The sequence below is a fragment of the Meles meles genome, chromosome 3 (genome assembly GCF_922984935.1).
Source record: "Meles meles chromosome 3, mMelMel3.1 paternal haplotype, whole genome shotgun sequence".
In the NCBI taxonomy this organism is placed as follows: Eukaryota; Metazoa; Chordata; class Mammalia; order Carnivora; family Mustelidae; genus Meles; species Meles meles.
The window spans coordinates 23,989,222-24,007,238 of record NC_060068.1 but is presented as its reverse complement, the minus strand read 5'-3'; the positions used below and the strand labels follow the sequence as shown (position 1 = coordinate 24,007,238).

The window sequence follows — 18,017 nt, the reverse complement described above, 5'->3', positions numbered from 1 at the left end:
TTTTGTTTTTCAAAATTTCCTTAGCAATTCAGGGTATCTTCTGATTCCATACAAGTTTTAGGATTATTTGCTCCAGCTCTTTGAAAAATGCTGGTGGAATTTTGATGTCTACCTCATTGATCTCTGCTCTGATCTTGATTGTTTCCCTTCTTGCATGTGGAGTTGGTTTGATTTGTTGTTGATTCTCCCCTTCTTTAAGGTGTAGAGAGAGCTGGTGTATTCTGGATTTTCAGTTTTTTTTTTTTTTTTTTAGGGAGGCTTGCATGGCTATGTATTTCCCCCTTAGAACCACCTTTGCTGTATCCCATAGGTTTTGGACCAAAGTGTCTTCATTCTCATTGGTTTCCATGAATTGTTTAAGTTCATCTTTGATCTCCTCGTTGAACCAAGCATTCTTCAGCAAGGTGGTCTTTAGCTTCCAGGTGTTTGAGTTCCTTCTGAACTTTTCCTTGTGATTGAGCTCCAGTTTCAAAGCATTGACAATCCATCTATTACTGAGAGAGGTCTATTAAGATCTCCTACTATCAATGTGTTCATATAAATATGACTCTTTATCTTGATTAATAGTTTTCTTATGTAATTGGCTGCTCCCATATTTGGGGCGTAGATAGTTATGATTGTTAGATCATCTGGGTGGATAGTCCCCTTAAGAATGATGTAGTGTCCTTCTGTATCTCTGTCTACAGTCCTTAGTTTAAAATATAATTTATCTGATATGAGAATCATTACTCCGGCCTTCTTTTGAGGCCCATTGGCATGAAAGATGCTTCTCCATCCCTTCACTTTCAGTCTGGGTGTATCCTTAAGTTCAAAATGGGTCTCTTGTATACATCATATGGATGGATCCTGTTGTTTCATCCAATCTCCAACCCTGTGTCATTTTATGGGGCATTTAGGCCATTCACATTGAGAGTGATTATTGATAGATACGTTTTGATTGACATCATGTTACCTTTGAAGTCTTTCTGTTCGTCAGTTGTCTCTATATTTCTGTTCAATGATATTCTTTGGATTTTTTCTCATTTATAGAACCCCCCTTAATATTTCCTGCACTGCTGCCTTGGTGGTTGCATAGTCTTTTAAGCATTGCTGGTCTTGGAAACTCTTTATCTCTCCATCCATTTTGAATGTCAGTCTTGCTGGATAAAGTATTCTTGGCTGCATGTTCTTCTCATTTAGTCTCTGAATATATTTTGCCAGCCCTTCCTGGCTTGCCAGGTCTCTGTGGACAGGTCTGACTCTATTCTAATGGGCTTTCCTCTGTATGTAAGGAGCTTCTTTGTCCTAGCTGCTTTTAAGAGGGTCTGTCTAGAAGCATAATTCTTCATTCTAACTCTCAGGTGTCTTGGTGACTTTCGAGAATCTAAAATCTTGGGGGGTAACTGCTCTGCCTCTAGTACATGAATGTTGTTTCCATTCCAATCAGTTACCTCTGGTGCCTCCCTCCCCCTTTTGTTTATCTTCCTTTATCAGTCCGATGTTCCCACTCTGCTTTACTTGCCATTGGCGTCTTTTGCTCCTGTAGAGATCCAGATGTATATATTTCTGATCTCAGGCTGATTTCATGGGTGATCGGAGTTCTTTGGTAGGTAATCAGCTCACTTTAGGGTACAGGTTGAAAAGGCGCCTCCTCCTACTTCCCTGCCTTCTTGACTCCACCCGTTCTTTCATTTTTTAACCTTCTTATCATTATAGCTAGATGTATGTTACAACATATTACATAATCACTTATTAACTTAATTTTTTTCATACATATACCTGTTTCTTTTTCTTTTTCTTTCTTTTTTTTAATATACATATAGATATAAGCTTCAAGGTAATCCTTTTCCCTATTCAATACTACCACTATATATAAACCAATTTTATTTTCCCTTTATCTCTGGAGATTTGATATCAAGTTACACCAAGGAGGAACTGAAATAACCTTTCTTGTCCACATCGAGGATATATAACCACCTTCCCATCTTATTTTGTGTCAGTGTTTCTATGTATTTGTTTTTGCTTTTGTACTATGTAAATCTTATTCTTGAAGTTCATCTTGGCTGGGTTTTTCTTTTTGACTTTTTTTCCCTTCTCTTTTAGTTTTTTTTTTTTTTAAAGATTTTATTTATTTATCTGACACAGAGAGAGAGAGATCACAAGCAGGCAGAGAGGCAGGCAGAGAGAGAGGAGGAAGCAGGGTCTCTGCTAAGCAGAGAGCCCAATGTGGGGCTCGATCCCAGAACCCCGGGATCATGACCTGAGCCGAAGGCAGAGGCTTTAACCCACTGAGCCACCCAGGCGCCCCTCCCTTCTCTTTTAGTTTTGTCAGTCTTTTTGTTCATTTTTGTATATGTACTTTATACATCTTACTGTTTTTTTAAGCTTTTATTTATTTATTTTACAGGGATCTCAAGTTTGCAGAGAGACAGGCAGAGAGAGAGGAGGAAGCAAGATCCCTGCTGAGCAGAGAACCTAATGTGTGGCTTGATCTCAGGACCCTGGGGTCATGATCTGAGCCGAAGGCAGAGGCTTTAACACACTGAGCGAGTCAGGTGCCCTATAAATCTTACTGTTGGGCTCATTTTGGCTGTTTTCTCCCCCCCTTTTCTCCCTCTCTTTCTCTCTCTTTTGGTATTGGCTTCCAATTGCTCTGAAACTTTCCAGGGGGCACCTTGACTCTATCGTGCTTGGTATATGCAGATATACATCCCCTCAATAACCTCTCATCAAAATGACTAGGAGAAAGAACACCCAATGAGGAAAAATTCAGACTGTGTCCTCTCTCACAGAACTACGGGATATGGACATAAACAGTATGTCAGAGAGGGAATTCAGGGTAACAAATATCCAAGCAATGGCTAGGTTGGAGAAAACCATTAGTGACAACATAGAATCTTGAAAGGCAGAAGTGACAGCCAAACTGGTAGATGTTAAAAATGCTATCAATGAGATGAAATCTAATATAATTACTATAATAGCTAGGATAACAAAGGCAGAAGATATAATTAGTGATCTTGGGGACAAAATGATAGAAGAAAAGAATCAGGAGGAGGAATGGAACAAACAGTTTAGAAGCCATGAAAAGAGAATTAGGGAAATAGTTGTTGCCATGAAATATTCCAGTATCAAAATTACTGAGATCCCTAAGGGGATGGAGAAATAAAGAAAACTGGAAGATATAGTTGACCAAATACTGGATGGAAATTTCCTCAGTATGGAGAATGTAACAAGTATTCATGGCAGAGAGGACACTCCCCCCAGATCAAGGAGTGTAGAAAGACATCCAGAAACCAGATTGTGAAATTCACAAATCATAATTTCTGGCAAGAGGTCTTTTTTTTTAAGATTTTATTTATTTATTTGACAGACAGAGACCACAAGTAGGCAGAGAGCAGGCTGAGAGAGAGGAGGAAGCAGGCTCCCTGCTGAGCAGAGGCCTGATATGGGGCTCAATCCCAGGACCCTGAGATCATGACCTGAGCTGAAGGCAGAGGCCTTAACCCACTGAGCCACCCAGGCGCTCCGTCTGGCAAGAGGGCTTAAGGGCAGCCAAGGGGAAGATATTCCTTACTTACAGAGGAAGGACCATCAGAATAACATCAATTATGTGTACAGAAACCTGCAAGACAGAAAGGGCTGGCAAGACATATTCAGGACACTAAAAGAGAAGAACATTCATACAAGAATGCTTTATCCAGCAAGGCTGACATTCAAAATGGATCGAGAGATAAAGAGCTTATAAGATCAGCAAGGTTTAAAACAGTATGTGACCTCCAAGCTGGCACTATAAGAAATATTAAGGGGGATTATATAAAAGAAGAACCCAAGAGTGACATAGCACAGAAATTTATAGAAACAGTCTGTAAAAACATGGACTTCACAGGCAACATGATGTCAATAAAAACTTCTCTTTCAATAATAACTCTCAATATGAATGGCCTAAATATTCCCATAAAACGGCACAGGGTTGCAGACTGGATAAAATGACAGCACCCATTCCAATGCTGTCTACAAAAGGTGCATTTGGAACCTAAAGATATATCCAGATGAAAGTTAAGGGATGGAGAAGCATCTTTCATGCCAATGGCCCTCAAAAGAAGGCTGAGATGGTGATTCTCATATCAGATAAATTAGATTTTTAAGCTAAAGGCTGAGATCAGAGACACATAATACTGCATCATTCTTAAATGGTCTATCCACCAAAAAGATCTAACACTTATAAATATTTATGCCTCCGATATGGGAGCAGCCAAATACATAAGCCAACTGTAAATCAAACTAAAGATTCATATCAATATGAATACACTGAGAGTAGGTGATCATAACATGACACTCTCATCAATAGAGAGATCATCCAAGCAGAAAATCAACAAAGAAACAATAGTTTTGAATGAAAAACTGGACTCAATGGACCTCACATATACAGAACATTCTACCCTAAAACAAGAGAATACTGATTCTTCTTGAGCACACAAGGAACTTTCTGCAGAATAGACCACATAGCAGGTCAAAAATCAGGGCTCAACTGATACCAATAGACTGAGATTATTTCCTGCATATATCAGACCACAATACATTTTTTTTTTAATTTCTTTTCAGGGTAACAGTATTCATTGTTTTTGCACCACACCCAGTGCTCCACCCAGTCCCTAATGCCCATCACCTGGTTCCCCCAACCTCCCACCCTCCACCCCTTCAAAACCCTCAGGTTGCTTTTCAGAGTCCATAGTCTCTCATGGTTCACCTCCCTTTCCAATTTCCTTCCCTCCCTTCTCCTCTTCATCTCCACATGTCCTCCGTGTTATTTGTTATGCTCCACAAATAAGTGAAACCATATGATAATTGACTTTCTCTCTGCTTGACTTGTTTTACTCAGCATAATCTCTTCCAGTCCCATCCATGTTGCTACAAAAGTTGGGTATTCATCCCAGACCACAATACTTTGAAATTGAAACTTAGTCACAACAAAAGAATATTTAGATAAACCAGGAAATCCAAGAAAAAATAAACAATTAATGGAAACCAAAGAAAATGAAGACACATCATTCCAAAACCTATGGGATACGACAAAGGCAGTCCTAAGGGGGAGATACAAAGTCATCCAGACCTCACTCAAAAATTTTAAAATATCCCAAATACATTGCCTCTCTAAATAACTTAAAGAAATGCAAAATCAAGAATAAATTAAGCCAACCCCGTGCACTAGAAGGGAAATAATTAAGATTAGAGCTGAGATCAAGGAGTTAGAAACTAGAGATAAAGTAGAATCTAGAGATACAGTAGAAAACTAGCAGATGGTTCCTTGAGAGACTTAATAAGATCAATAAACCACTGGCTAAACAAATCCAAAAGAAAAGAGAGAGGTCCCAAATTAAAAAAAAAATCATGAATTAAATGAGAGAGATCATGACTAACACCAATGAAATACAAAGAATTTTCTGAAAGTATTGTCAACAGTTATATGCTAATAAGTTAAGCAACCTAAAAGAAATAGATGCATTGCTGGAAACCTAGAAACTTCCAAGACTGAAACAGGAAGAAATTGACAATCTAAATAGACAAATGTCTAGTAACAAGACTGAAGCAGTGATCAAAAACCTCCCAAAAAACAAGAGCCCACAACCTGACAGATTTCCTGGGGAATTCTACCAAAGATTCAAAGAAGAAATACTACCTATTCTTCTGAAGCTGTTTCAAAAAACAGAAACAGAAGAAAAACTTCCAGACACATTCTATTAAGCCGGCATTACCTTGATCCCCAAACCAGGAAAAGACCCCATCAGAAAGGAGAATTTCAGACCAATATCCCTGAGGAATATAGATGCCAAGATTCTAAACAAAATTCTAGCAAATAGTATCCAACAGCACATTAAAAAGATTATCCACCATGATCAGGTAGGATTTATCCCTGGGATGGGATGGTTCAATATTTGGAAATCAATGTGATAAAACAAATCAAAAAGAGAAGATAGAAGAACCACATGGCCCTCTCAGTTGATGAAGAAAAATCTTTGGACAAAATACAGCATATGTTCCTGCTTAAAACTCTTCAAAGTATAGGGATAAAGGGAACATTCCTCAACTTAATAAAATCCATCGATGAAAAACCCAAAGTGAATATCCTCAGTGGGGAAAAGCTGACAGCCTTCCCTTTGAGATAAAGATCACAAGGATGTTCACTTTGTCACTGTTGTTCAACATATTACTAGAAGTCCTAGCAACAGCAATCAGACATCAAAAAGAAATAAAAATATTCAAATTGGCAAAGAAGGAGTCAAACTCTCTCTCTATGCTGATGACATGATATTTTATGTGGAAAACATAAAGTTTCCACCCCAAACTACTAGAACTCATACAGCAATTCAGTAATATGGCAGGATTGCATTCTTATACACTAACAATGAAAATATAGAAAAGGAAATTACAGAATCAATTCCATTTACTATAGCAAGAAGAACAATAAGATACCTTGGAATAAACCTAACCAAAGAGGCCAAAGATCTGTACTCAAGGGTCTACAGAATGCTCATGAAAAAAATTTGAAAAAAGCACAAAGAAGGAAGACCATTCCATGTTCATGGATTGGAAGAATAAACATGGTTAAAATGTCTAAGTTCCCAGAGAAATCTATACTTTCAATGCCATTCAGATCAAAATTCCACCAGCATTTTTCAAAGAGGTGGAACAAACAATCCTAAATTTGTTTGTAATTAGAAGAGACCCTGAATTGCTAAGGAAATGTTAAAAAATAAAAAATAAAAAACTGGGGCATAACTTTGCCTGATTTCAAGGTTTACTACAAGGCTGTGATCACCAAGACTGCATGGTACTGTCACAAAAATAGTCACATAGACCAGTGGAACTGAGTAGAAAGCCCAGATATGGACCCTCAACTCTATGGTCAAATAATATTTGAACAAGCAGGAAAAAATATACAGTGGAAAAAAGTCTCTTCAATAAATGGTGCTGGTAAAATTGGACAGATATTTATAGAAGAATGAAACTTGACAATTCTCTTACACAATATATAAAGATAAACTAGAAATTGATAAAAGACCATACATGAGACAGGAATCCATCAGAATCCTAGAGGAGAACATAGGGAGTAAGCTCTTTGACATTGCCCTCAGCAACTTCTTTCAAAATATGTCTCCAAAGACAAAAGAAACAAAAGCAAGAATGATCTTTTGGGACTTCATCAAGATCAAAAGCTTCTGCACAGCAAAGGAAACAGTCAACAAAACAAAGAGGTAATTCAAGGAATGGGAGAAAATATTCACAAATGACAATACAGACAAAAGGCTGATGTCAAAGATCTATAAAGAACTCCTTAAACGCAACACACAAAAAAACATAATCACTTCAAAAATGGGCAGAAGATATGAACAGACACTTCTCCAAAGGAGACACACAACTGGCTAACAGACACATGAAAAAATGTTCATCATCATTTGCCATCAGGGAGATTCAAATCAAAACCACGTTGAGATACTGCCTTACACTACTTAAAATGGCCAAAATTAACAAGACAGGAAATAACATGTGTTGGAAAGGATGTGAAGAACAGGGAACCCTCTTACACTGTTGGTGGGAATGCAATTTGGTGCAACCATTTTGGAGAACAGTGTGGAGATTCCTTAAGAAATTAATAATAGAGCTTCCCTAGGACCCTGCAATTGCACTACTGGGTATTTACCCCAAAGATACAGATGTAGTGAAAGAAAGGGCCATCTTTACCCCAACGTTCATTGCATCAATGGCCACAGTTTTCAAACTGTGGAAAGAGCAAAGATTCCCTTCAATGGATGAACAGATAAAGACATTATGGTCCATATACACTATGGAGTATTTTGCCTCCATCAGAAAGGATGAATACTCAACTTTTATATCAACTTGGGAAGTACTGGAAGAGTTTATGCTAAGTGAAATAAGTCAAGCAGAGAGAGTCAATTATCATATGTTTTTGCTTAGTTGTGGAGCATAAGGAATAACACAGAAGACCTTAGGAGAAGGAGAGAAGTGAGTTGGGAGAAATAGGATGGGAAATCAAACCATTAGACACTGTGGATTCTGAGAAACAAACTGAAGGTTTTGGAGGGGAGGTGGTGGGAGGTTGGGTAAGCCTGGTGGTGGGTATTATGGAGGGCATGTATTGCATGGAGCACTAGGTGTGGTGCATAAACAATGAATTCTGGAACACTTAAAAGAAGAAAAATAGATGGAACTTAAAAAAAATCAAATATAAAATACAAATAGAAATAAGTGTAACCAAGGAGATGAAAACTATATATATATATATATATATATATATATATATATATATATATATATATATAAAACCAAGCACTGAAAACTATACATCAATGATAGAATTTAGGAGAAGAAACAAATAAATGAGAAATTGTTCATGTTTATGAATTTGAAGAATGGTATTATAAAAATGTCCATATTACCCAAAGCAATACATATAGTGAATGTAATTTCTCTCAGAATCTTAATTAATTATTTTTTGCGAAAGTAGAAAAAATGCTAAAATTTGTATGGAGTCACAAAAGACACTGAATAAACAAAGCAATCTTAAGAAGAAGAATAAAACTAAATTTATATTTTCTGATTTTGCAATATATTACAAAACTAGAGTAAATTAAAATTACAGTATGGTGCTGGCAAAAAAATAAATAAACAAAGCAACCCAAAATGAACAAACAATCAAGAAGAAAAACAGACATATAGATCAATGAAACAGAATATAGCTCTTAAATATACACAAACACATACAGTCGTCTGATCTTTGACTAGAATGTCTACAGTACAAAATGTAGAAATAAAGTATTTTCAATAAATGATATTGAAAAACTAGGAAAGAGTGAAATTAGATCCTTATCTCACATCATCCACAAAAACCAACTCTAAATGTATTAAAATTTTTATTTCATGACCCAAATTTATGAACTCCCTAGAAGAAAACATAACGAAAATGTTCATAACACTTTTCTTGGAAATTATTTCTTGTGTATGACTAAGCAAAATACATAAATAAATACAGAAATCAATATGTAAATAATTGCATAAATAATTACATAAATAATAATAGACAAGTAAGATCACTTCAAGTAATGGCTTCTGCACCAAAAAGAAAAAAAAATCAACAGATTAAAGGTCAAGCTACAGACTGGGAGAAAATATGTTCAGATGATATATCTGATGAGACATTAGTATCCAAATATATAAAATGTTCTTACATTCCATATAAAATTCTCCACGAATAACCCAATTAAAAATAGCCATGGGATGGAATAAACATTTCTCCAAGAAGACATAGTATCAATTATATAAGAGATGCTTAACATCCCTAATCACCAGGGAAATGCAAATCAAACCCACAAGATATCACCTCATCCCCATTAAGGTGACCTGTATCCAAAATAACAACAGAAAATAATATCTTGGTGAGGAACTGAATAAGTTGAAACCCTTGTACACTGTTAGTTAAGTGTAATGCAAAATGTTGTAGTTTTCACGTAAAACATTATGGAAGTTCCTCAAAACAATTAAAAAAAAAAGAACTCCCATATGATTACCCATCCTACTTCTGGGTATTTATCCAAAAAACTTGACAGAGAGTCTTGTAGAAAGATATGAACTCTCATAATCATGGGAAGTGGCATTATTCAAGGCAGCTAAGAAATGGAAAGAACCTAAATGTCCCTCAGTCAATGAACAGAAAAATAGAATATGGCATATAAATACATTAGAATTTACTCAGTTTTAAATACTTGGGAAATTCTTTAGTATGACAATGCACATGAAACTGGAGGACATACACTATGTGAAATAAGCCACTAACATAAGAACAAATACTTTTTAATTCCAATTATATTCAGTATCTAAAATTGTCAAACTCATGGAAACAAGTAGCAGAATTTGGTTGTCAGTGGCTGACAACTATGGGGAACACAGATGCTCTTCAATAGACACAAAGTTTCAGTTACAAAAGGTGAATTAGGTATCTATTATGCAACAGTGTGTCTAAAGTTCACAATACTGTATTTTGCAGTTAGAAATTTGTTGAGGATCCCTGGGTGGCTCAGTGGGTTAAAGCCTCTGCCTTTGGCTCGGGTCATGGTCTAAGGGTCCTGGGATCCAGCCAGCATCTACCTCTCTGCTCAGTGGGGAGCCTGCTTCCCTTCCTCTTTCTCTGCCTACTTGGGATCTTTGTCAGATAAATAAATAAAATCTTAAAAAAAGAAATTTCTTGAAAGCATAGATCTTATGTTATATATTCTTACTATAATAAAAGGGACTTTCTTAAGAGGGTGAAAAGACAGTTACAGACTGGGAGACAGTATGTGTAAACTACCTATCTGACCATGGACTATATGAAAGCATATAACAGACATTTAATTCAATAGTAATAGTGTAATTAGAAAATAAACAAAAAACATAAGCAGGCATTTTAATGAAAAAGAACTCATTGCATGGAGCCCTGGGTGTTATGTATAAATCATGAATCTTGGAGCACTCCATCAAAAACTAATGATGGACTGTATGGTGACTAACAGAAAAACAACAACAACAAAAGTATACATATATGACAAGCAAACACAGGAAAACATGTTTAACATCCTTAGCTATTACAGAAATGCAAATTAAAATCACAAGGTATTGTGTACACTGTACACCTATCAGAAGGACTAATAGAAACAATAGTTACAACAAAAGCTGGAGAGGTTGCAGAGAATTCACATATCTCATACATTGGTTTAGGGAATGTAAGATGATAACAGCCATTCTGGAAATATTCTCTCACAATTTCACTATTCTGGATATATCATTTCATAATTGCACTCCTGAGCACATATCCTAGAGAATAAGTACTTATGTACACACACACACTCACACACACACAAGAAAAACAAACAAACAAACAATCAAAACCCCAAAAACAAAATCTATATATACTTACAGTGAATTTAGTCATAATGGCCAAAACTAGAGATAAACTAAGTATCCTTCAATAGTTGAATAGTTAAAAAAAAAAGTGTAATACAACCCCAGCATGAAATATTACTTAGGAATAAAATTAAATGAGTGATATATTGCACAACTTTCATATATCTCATATATGTTCAGAAATTATACTGAAAGAAGCAAGATAAATATCAAAGGGTCAACATAATGTATTAACCAAGGTATATAGCATTATCAAAATAAAACTATAGAAATGGACAGCAAATTGGTGGGTCAGGGGATAAGAAAGAGTATAAGAAGTAAGATCGTTGTTACAAGGTACAACAAGGTACAATAATACAAGGGATCACTGTGATGGAATCATTCTGCATCTTGCTGGTTTTAGTGGTGACACAGATTCACACATGTGAGAAAATTGCATATTAAAAAAATGGGTGAAATTTGAATAAGGTCAGCAGTTCACACCAATTCCTGACTGTAATTGGAAGAAATTGTGTAAAGCATAGAAGGGATCATTCTATGCTATTTCTCATAACTGCATGTAAATATACATGTTAAAATTTAAAGTTAAAAAAGGTAATTGAGAGCTACATGTATTACTTGTGATGTTTTCAGGAGAGGGAGAGTCAAAATTTGATAGATTTAAAAAAATGTGTCTGATATTGACATAAATTAATGAAAATATAAGAAGGAAAGAAGAAAAACAAAAAAAAAAGGAGAAAGGGAGAGAGGGAGGAAGGGAAAACAAAACAAAACAAATTCCTGTTTAGGATAATTCCAAATAATTTATGTAGATACTCTATGCATCATGAAGTTTAAGATTAACCATCCTCCTACCTTGAGTGTAAGCTGCACTCATTGTCTTGCTTCCAAAAAGCAGGGCATATAAAAAGGGAGGGGGGAATAACTTTACCCTAGAGAAATCTGGCAAACACTACCTCAGCCAAGTGGTCAGGATTAACATCATCAGAGATAAGTCATGTAGCTATTATGTGCCTCTACAAGACTTGATAATAAAGGCACTTCACCTCTGCAATCTTCTTCCCCCAAACCTATAACCTTAGTCTAATGAGGGGAAAAAAATCAGACAAAAACAGTTTGAGGGATATTCTACAATATACCTATTAGTGCTCCTCAAAATTGCCAAGGTCATTGAAAACAAAGCCTGAATGTCTTTCACAGCCCAGAAGGGTCTAAGGAGATGTGCCGGCCAATGTGATCTTTCAAAAAGCAGTCTGAAAGAAGAGAAGGACATTAGGCAAAATGAGTGAAATCTGAATAAAAGATAGAATTTAGTTAATGTACAGATATTGGTTTCTTAGTTTTATGAAAGAACCAATGTTCATTCCATAATAATGTATGATGTTAGCAATAGAGAAAAATGAATGAAGGATTTATGGAAATTTTGTAAATTTGTCAACTGCTCCATGAATCTGGAACTGTTCAAAAACTACATTTGTTTTAAAATATTACTAACATTTAAAAAAATATCTAGTCTGATGAACCAGTTTGTTATTCTTTTGAATTAGGTATCTATTTGGATGCACACATAAGGGGAAAACTTAATAAAATTGAGGCTTACAGGATCTGATGGCCAAAAGTACATGATTGTAGCTCAAATGTGACCATTATTAGCAACAGCAAAAGAGACTGTAGAGTGAAGAAAGAGAGAATGATGTTGTGAAAAAGAAATAAATTATCTCCAAATGCAAAATATCTTCACTTTTCTTTTAATTCTTCAAGGCCCTTGCTGAGTCTGGGTTCAGTTATGTGGCCAGTTAAACTGGTATCTCATTCTAATACCAGTAGTTTGTTTCACACTGTCTGTGTTAATTTCAGCAGCCTCTTCCCTGGGAGTGCAGTGGTTTACTGCCTATATCATATTCCCTGCCCCTATACTTGTTGTACATCTAGACATTCCTCTAAGTTACAACACCATTTCCAGAACAAATACGGATGACTATTTTCCCCATAAAAGCCATGTCAGTCCATTTGCCTTGACATTATATACAGCTATTTATGCTACGATTTCCATCATTCCTTATTTTCATTTATTCCTACTTGTCTTTTAAGACCCAATTCAGATGGTACTAGTCCCATGTTACCGTTTGGCCTCCCACCAATCTTTCATCTAGAAAAATGAATCCCTTTGTCTGTTAGTTACTGTAGTAATATCTACCTACTATTATCTCAGTACCTATATTCCACACCATAATCTCTTTCTTCATAAATCAGTTCCCTTACTTTAAAAAGCTTCAGCGAATTTGTTTTTTTTTCCATTTTGAATTCCCAGCATATAATATAGTGTTTGTTGGTTTTAGTGAAATTTAATTTAATTGGTAGTGTTAAGTCAGTACCTATGAAGAATAAGTTAATCTACTAGGAATAAGAAACAAAAGGAACACTATGGCAAAACCCCAGGATTTTCATAGCTTAAAATCTTCTTGTTGGCTGTTAGAAAGTGTGAAAAAATCAGTAACAGGACGATGTAGATAATAAGCCAAAAGAGATATGTCAAAATTACCTAGGAAAAACATGTTGATATACACTGTAGACATAAAAGAGCATTTTATTGGGGAGATTAAACTTACATTTGTCCTTAAAGAAAAGGGAGAATTTAGCTAAAAAGATAAAGTAAAAGTAGGATAATTGTGGACATGGGATATTGACATAGAGTGTGAATTCTGGGAATACAAAGGAAGGGCAAATAGAGACTTTAGAATAACTTGCTTAGTGATTCAATGAGGTTAATGACTGAAAGGCAAAGAAAATCCTAAATTGCACCTCTGGGAAAATGATAGTGGTGCTGACCAAAAAAAAAAAGAAAAAAAAAAGAAAAATCAGAGCATGCACTAGTAGATAGTTTTGAAAAACCCTGATTATATTTGATGGGCCTCCAATAAAGCAATCTAGGCATTCCATACTAAACCCCATGCCCCATGACATTGGGGAATTAGGAAGATCTCAGCCCTGCTCACAACTGGACAGGCTGAGGAAAAACAGCCTATCAAGACCTACTCAGTCACCTGTTTTGGTTTTTTCTTACTGAAATTATTTATGTTTTCATTAACAGTATATTCAGCACTAATTGGCAGCAGGAATTTTGAGTATTTTATACTTTCTAAGAGATTTCATTGACAGAAAAGAAATTATAAGGTAAGCATCTTGATAAAGGAAGAAACCCAGTTTTCCCAGATTGTGAAATTCTGTTTATGCTAACTATATAATTATTTTTCAATAGTACTTGTAATGTTCAATCTTGGTAAATATATAATTTACCCAGGAGTAGGACAGTGTTGTTTGACTGTGACCTAGTTCTTCCTGTATATCATTTATCAAGTAGACATAATTATGTTAACACTCTTCTCTATATTCCAACAAAATCAAATGCTGGGAAATGCTTTGAAGCCCATAAGTGATCATAAGTCAAAATAAACATACCTTTTGGTAGAAAAATGATTGTTAAAAGAATCTAGTTTGGTACAGGCACAAAATCCAGTGTTCAAAGTCTGGATCCCAGCCCTAAGCTGATAATGTATTTTGCTCATATTTTCACTGAAAGCAACATGCTAGATCTTTTTTTTTTAATTGCAAAAAATATATTTTGTAAGAACTCACTACATAAGGTGACAGAATTCCAAAATCAAATTTCATGAAAATGTACATCACCATTTCTTTGTACAATAAGTGAGAAAAATCTGCAATATAGAAGAATAGAGGAAAAGAAATATGGAGGGCCATGAAGAAAGGGGTGGGGGGCTAACAACATCTGTAAGAGCAAACCTGGAAGTCAAGCAGATGCTAGATCTAAAGAGAAATTGTGGAGCTCAGCAAAGACACTCCCTTCCATCATAAATCTTATGGTTTAAGGAGTGAGACATATGAAACCATATAGTCACACAAATGATGAAATCTAGGTTTCAATCCAGGCTGTGATGAATAGAATTTGGAAGAAAAGTTTATAATAGAACCTAGCCAGCCTAGGTATATCCCAAAGCCCCAGAAAACAGCACTTGATCTGGAAAACGGACATCATGTAACATAGAACTTAAATAACAGGACTCTGCTTTGCTTTTATGGAAAGTTAGAAAATTTTCAAGGATCTGGGCATTCTGAAATCTGTTTCTCAACTTCTTATGACTCTACTTCAGACATACACAACCCACTGACTACACCAAGACTCACATGAAGGCAGGAGAGAGTAAGATGCAATCTGGCTAATTTTGCCATTATTAATATTATCATTATTATTATTAATAATAATAATCTTAAACTACCTCCACATCTAAAAGAAGCCTAACTCATCAAGTCAATTAAACACGCAATGACAGAAGGCCCTTTACTCCAGCCTTTTGTCTCTGGACATACTAGTATGTGATCACATTGATATATGATCTCTTGGTTTGAAGATGATCCACATAAAATGCTCTAATAAAGGATGGATATGTAAAGATAGATGGCTATCTATCTTTCTAAGATTTCTAAGCATTTTATAACTATCAGAGTAGAAGATTAAATATAAATAGGATAGTCTAAAAAGGAAAAAAAAATACATAGTAAATTTGAGGGAAAGGAACCCTAAGGACTTTCCCTGTATCCATCAATGGCATAATAGCTGTAGCTAATAGTTAAGAATAGTAAGAACTCTAACAACAAGAACCCTACAAGATCACATAGAAAGGAAACTCACTCCTTCATTGATAATCTGAATTTACTATAAATCACGTAAATACAATAAGTGTTTTCCCTGGATAGAAAACAAGGTTAATTAGATTAAAAGCTGAAATGATCATAAATGTGTATAACAACAAATTACAGCCATAATAGTTAATTTTCCCCTTAAATTATAATGTTCAGAGCCAAAAGAATTAAGTAGAGTGTTTTGAAATTATAAAAATAAATTTTCTATAAATTAAATTAGCATTTTTTTTCATAGCCAAATAAAGTCTCTAATATCTGACTTGGAAATAAGTGTAGTATTTTCTTCAAAAATATTACTAATGAAATCACTAAAAGGATGAGAATGGAATAACATGATTTTTCAAAATAGTGAAAAAATTGGATAACGTGCAGTTTGAAATTGTGACTTACCAACTCTGTCATATTTTAAAATTGTAAAAAACAACAAAAACTACAACTGTCCAGTTTATTTTAACATATGAAAATACCTCTAGTACATGAAATTAATGATATTCATTTTAATATATATACTCTCGGGCACCTGGGTGGCTTAATGGGTTAAGCTTCTGCATTCGGCTCAAGGTCCTGGGATCGAGCCCCGCATCAGGCTCTCTGCTCAGCAGGGAGCCTGCTTCCCCCTCTGTCTCTGCCTGTCTCTCTGCCTACTTGTGATCTGTCTCTCTGTCAAATAAATAAAAAAAATCTTAAAATACACACACACACACACACACACACACACACACACACACACACAAACAGGTTTCTAAAAGTACATTAAATCATGGATAAGAAATATAGAAAAAATAGTAAAAACTGATTCAAGTGACCATGGAGGAGTATTTTTGTATTTGCCATTGTTCTTAAACTTTAATAAGAAACTGCTTCATTTCTACGATTTTGTAATAAATCTCTTATATGTCTGTTATCATTACAGAGAGTCATGAAGAGTGGGAATGAGACAGAAACCACAGATTTCATTCTCCTGGGTTTCTTCCCTGAATTTAAATACATCACAGCTATGGTCTCCATCATTCTCCTGATATACACAGCTGCCTTCACTGGCAACACTCTTCTGATCCTCCTCATTTGGTTGTATTCCCATCTCCACACCCCCATGTACTTCCTTCTCAGTCAGCTCTCCTTAATGGACTTGACTTTGACCTCTAGCATTGTCCCCAAAATGGCATTCAACTTCTTCTCTGGATGGCGGAGCATATCATTCCTGGCTTGTGGGACTCAAATATTCTTCTCCCTGATGGTGGCCATTGCAGAATGCATCCTTATAACTCTCATGTGCTTTGATCGTTATGTGGCTATATGTGATCCTCTTCGATACCCAGTCATCATCAACCCTAAGGTTTGCTTGCAGATGATTGCCATGTCTTGGGCTGGAGGGGCACTTACTTCCCTGGGACACACTGCTTTTACCTTGCATTTTAACATCTGCAGCCCCAGAGAGATTCCCCACTTCTTCTGTGAAGTCATGGTGGTGCTTAGGATCGTCTGTGAGGATATCTCAGCCTATGAGAAGGCAGTGGTGATAACAAGCATCCTTGTTCTGCTGCTGCCTTTGTCTCTCATCTTGTCTTCTTATGTTCTCATCTTCCTTGCAGTACTCCGAATGAACTCCCCAGAAGGCAGGAACAAAGCTCTGGCCACCTGCTCCTCTCATCTCTGTGTTGTGGGTCTCTATTTTGGTCCAGGCATGTGCATCTACATGAGACTCAGTTCTGCCAAGACTCCAAGGTTGAATCAGGGTCTCTTTCTGTTTGGAACTGTCCTCACTCCACTCCTAAACCCACTTGCCTACAGTCTTAGGAACAAGGAAGTTCTAAGTGCACTGAAAAAGTTACTAGGGAGGTGTCAGTCCTTCAGGTAAATGACAGAAATCTTACTATCACCCATAGGCAAAATAGAGATACACCAGCAAAGGGACATTTTGTCAGTTGATTCATCATCATCATCATCATCATCATCATTATCCCTTCAAGATCCTGAAAAATTCAACTCACTTTACTGAGTTTATCTGCAGGGGAAAAAATGCTTATCCTTTCCTTTCTCCATCTTAAAATTTCTTTCTGATTGTCCTACATGATGTGTTGATGCAGGACAAGGAACTGTGTACATCAATTCTCTTTATGATTCATGCTTGATGGTAATGTGCACTTTAGTATTTCCAAGTTTCATGTTGATACCATGAAAAAAGATCAGTGTCTGTATCCCTAAAATGAAAAATAAAAATTTGACAATCACATAGATACCTCAGAATAATTCCCTGATAAAATTAATTAATGGGCATGATGATAAATCATCAGGAATCAGATAAATTTACAGTATTGCTTTGCTCCATATATCTAACAGGACTATTAATTCCTCTTACTCTT

General features: G+C 35.8%; 1 protein-coding gene across 1 annotated transcript; it reads left to right on the top strand.

The window, feature by feature from the left end:
- Positions 1–16,558: 16,558 nt before the first annotated feature.
- On the top strand, positions 16,559–17,512 carry LOC123939164 (olfactory receptor 2M5-like). Its single transcript, XM_046001108.1, has one exon. It carries the CDS (start codon positions 16,574–16,576, stop codon positions 17,510–17,512), a length of 939 nt encoding a protein of 312 aa, XP_045857064.1. The 5' UTR covers positions 16,559–16,573.
- Positions 17,513–18,017: the final 505 nt, after the last annotated feature.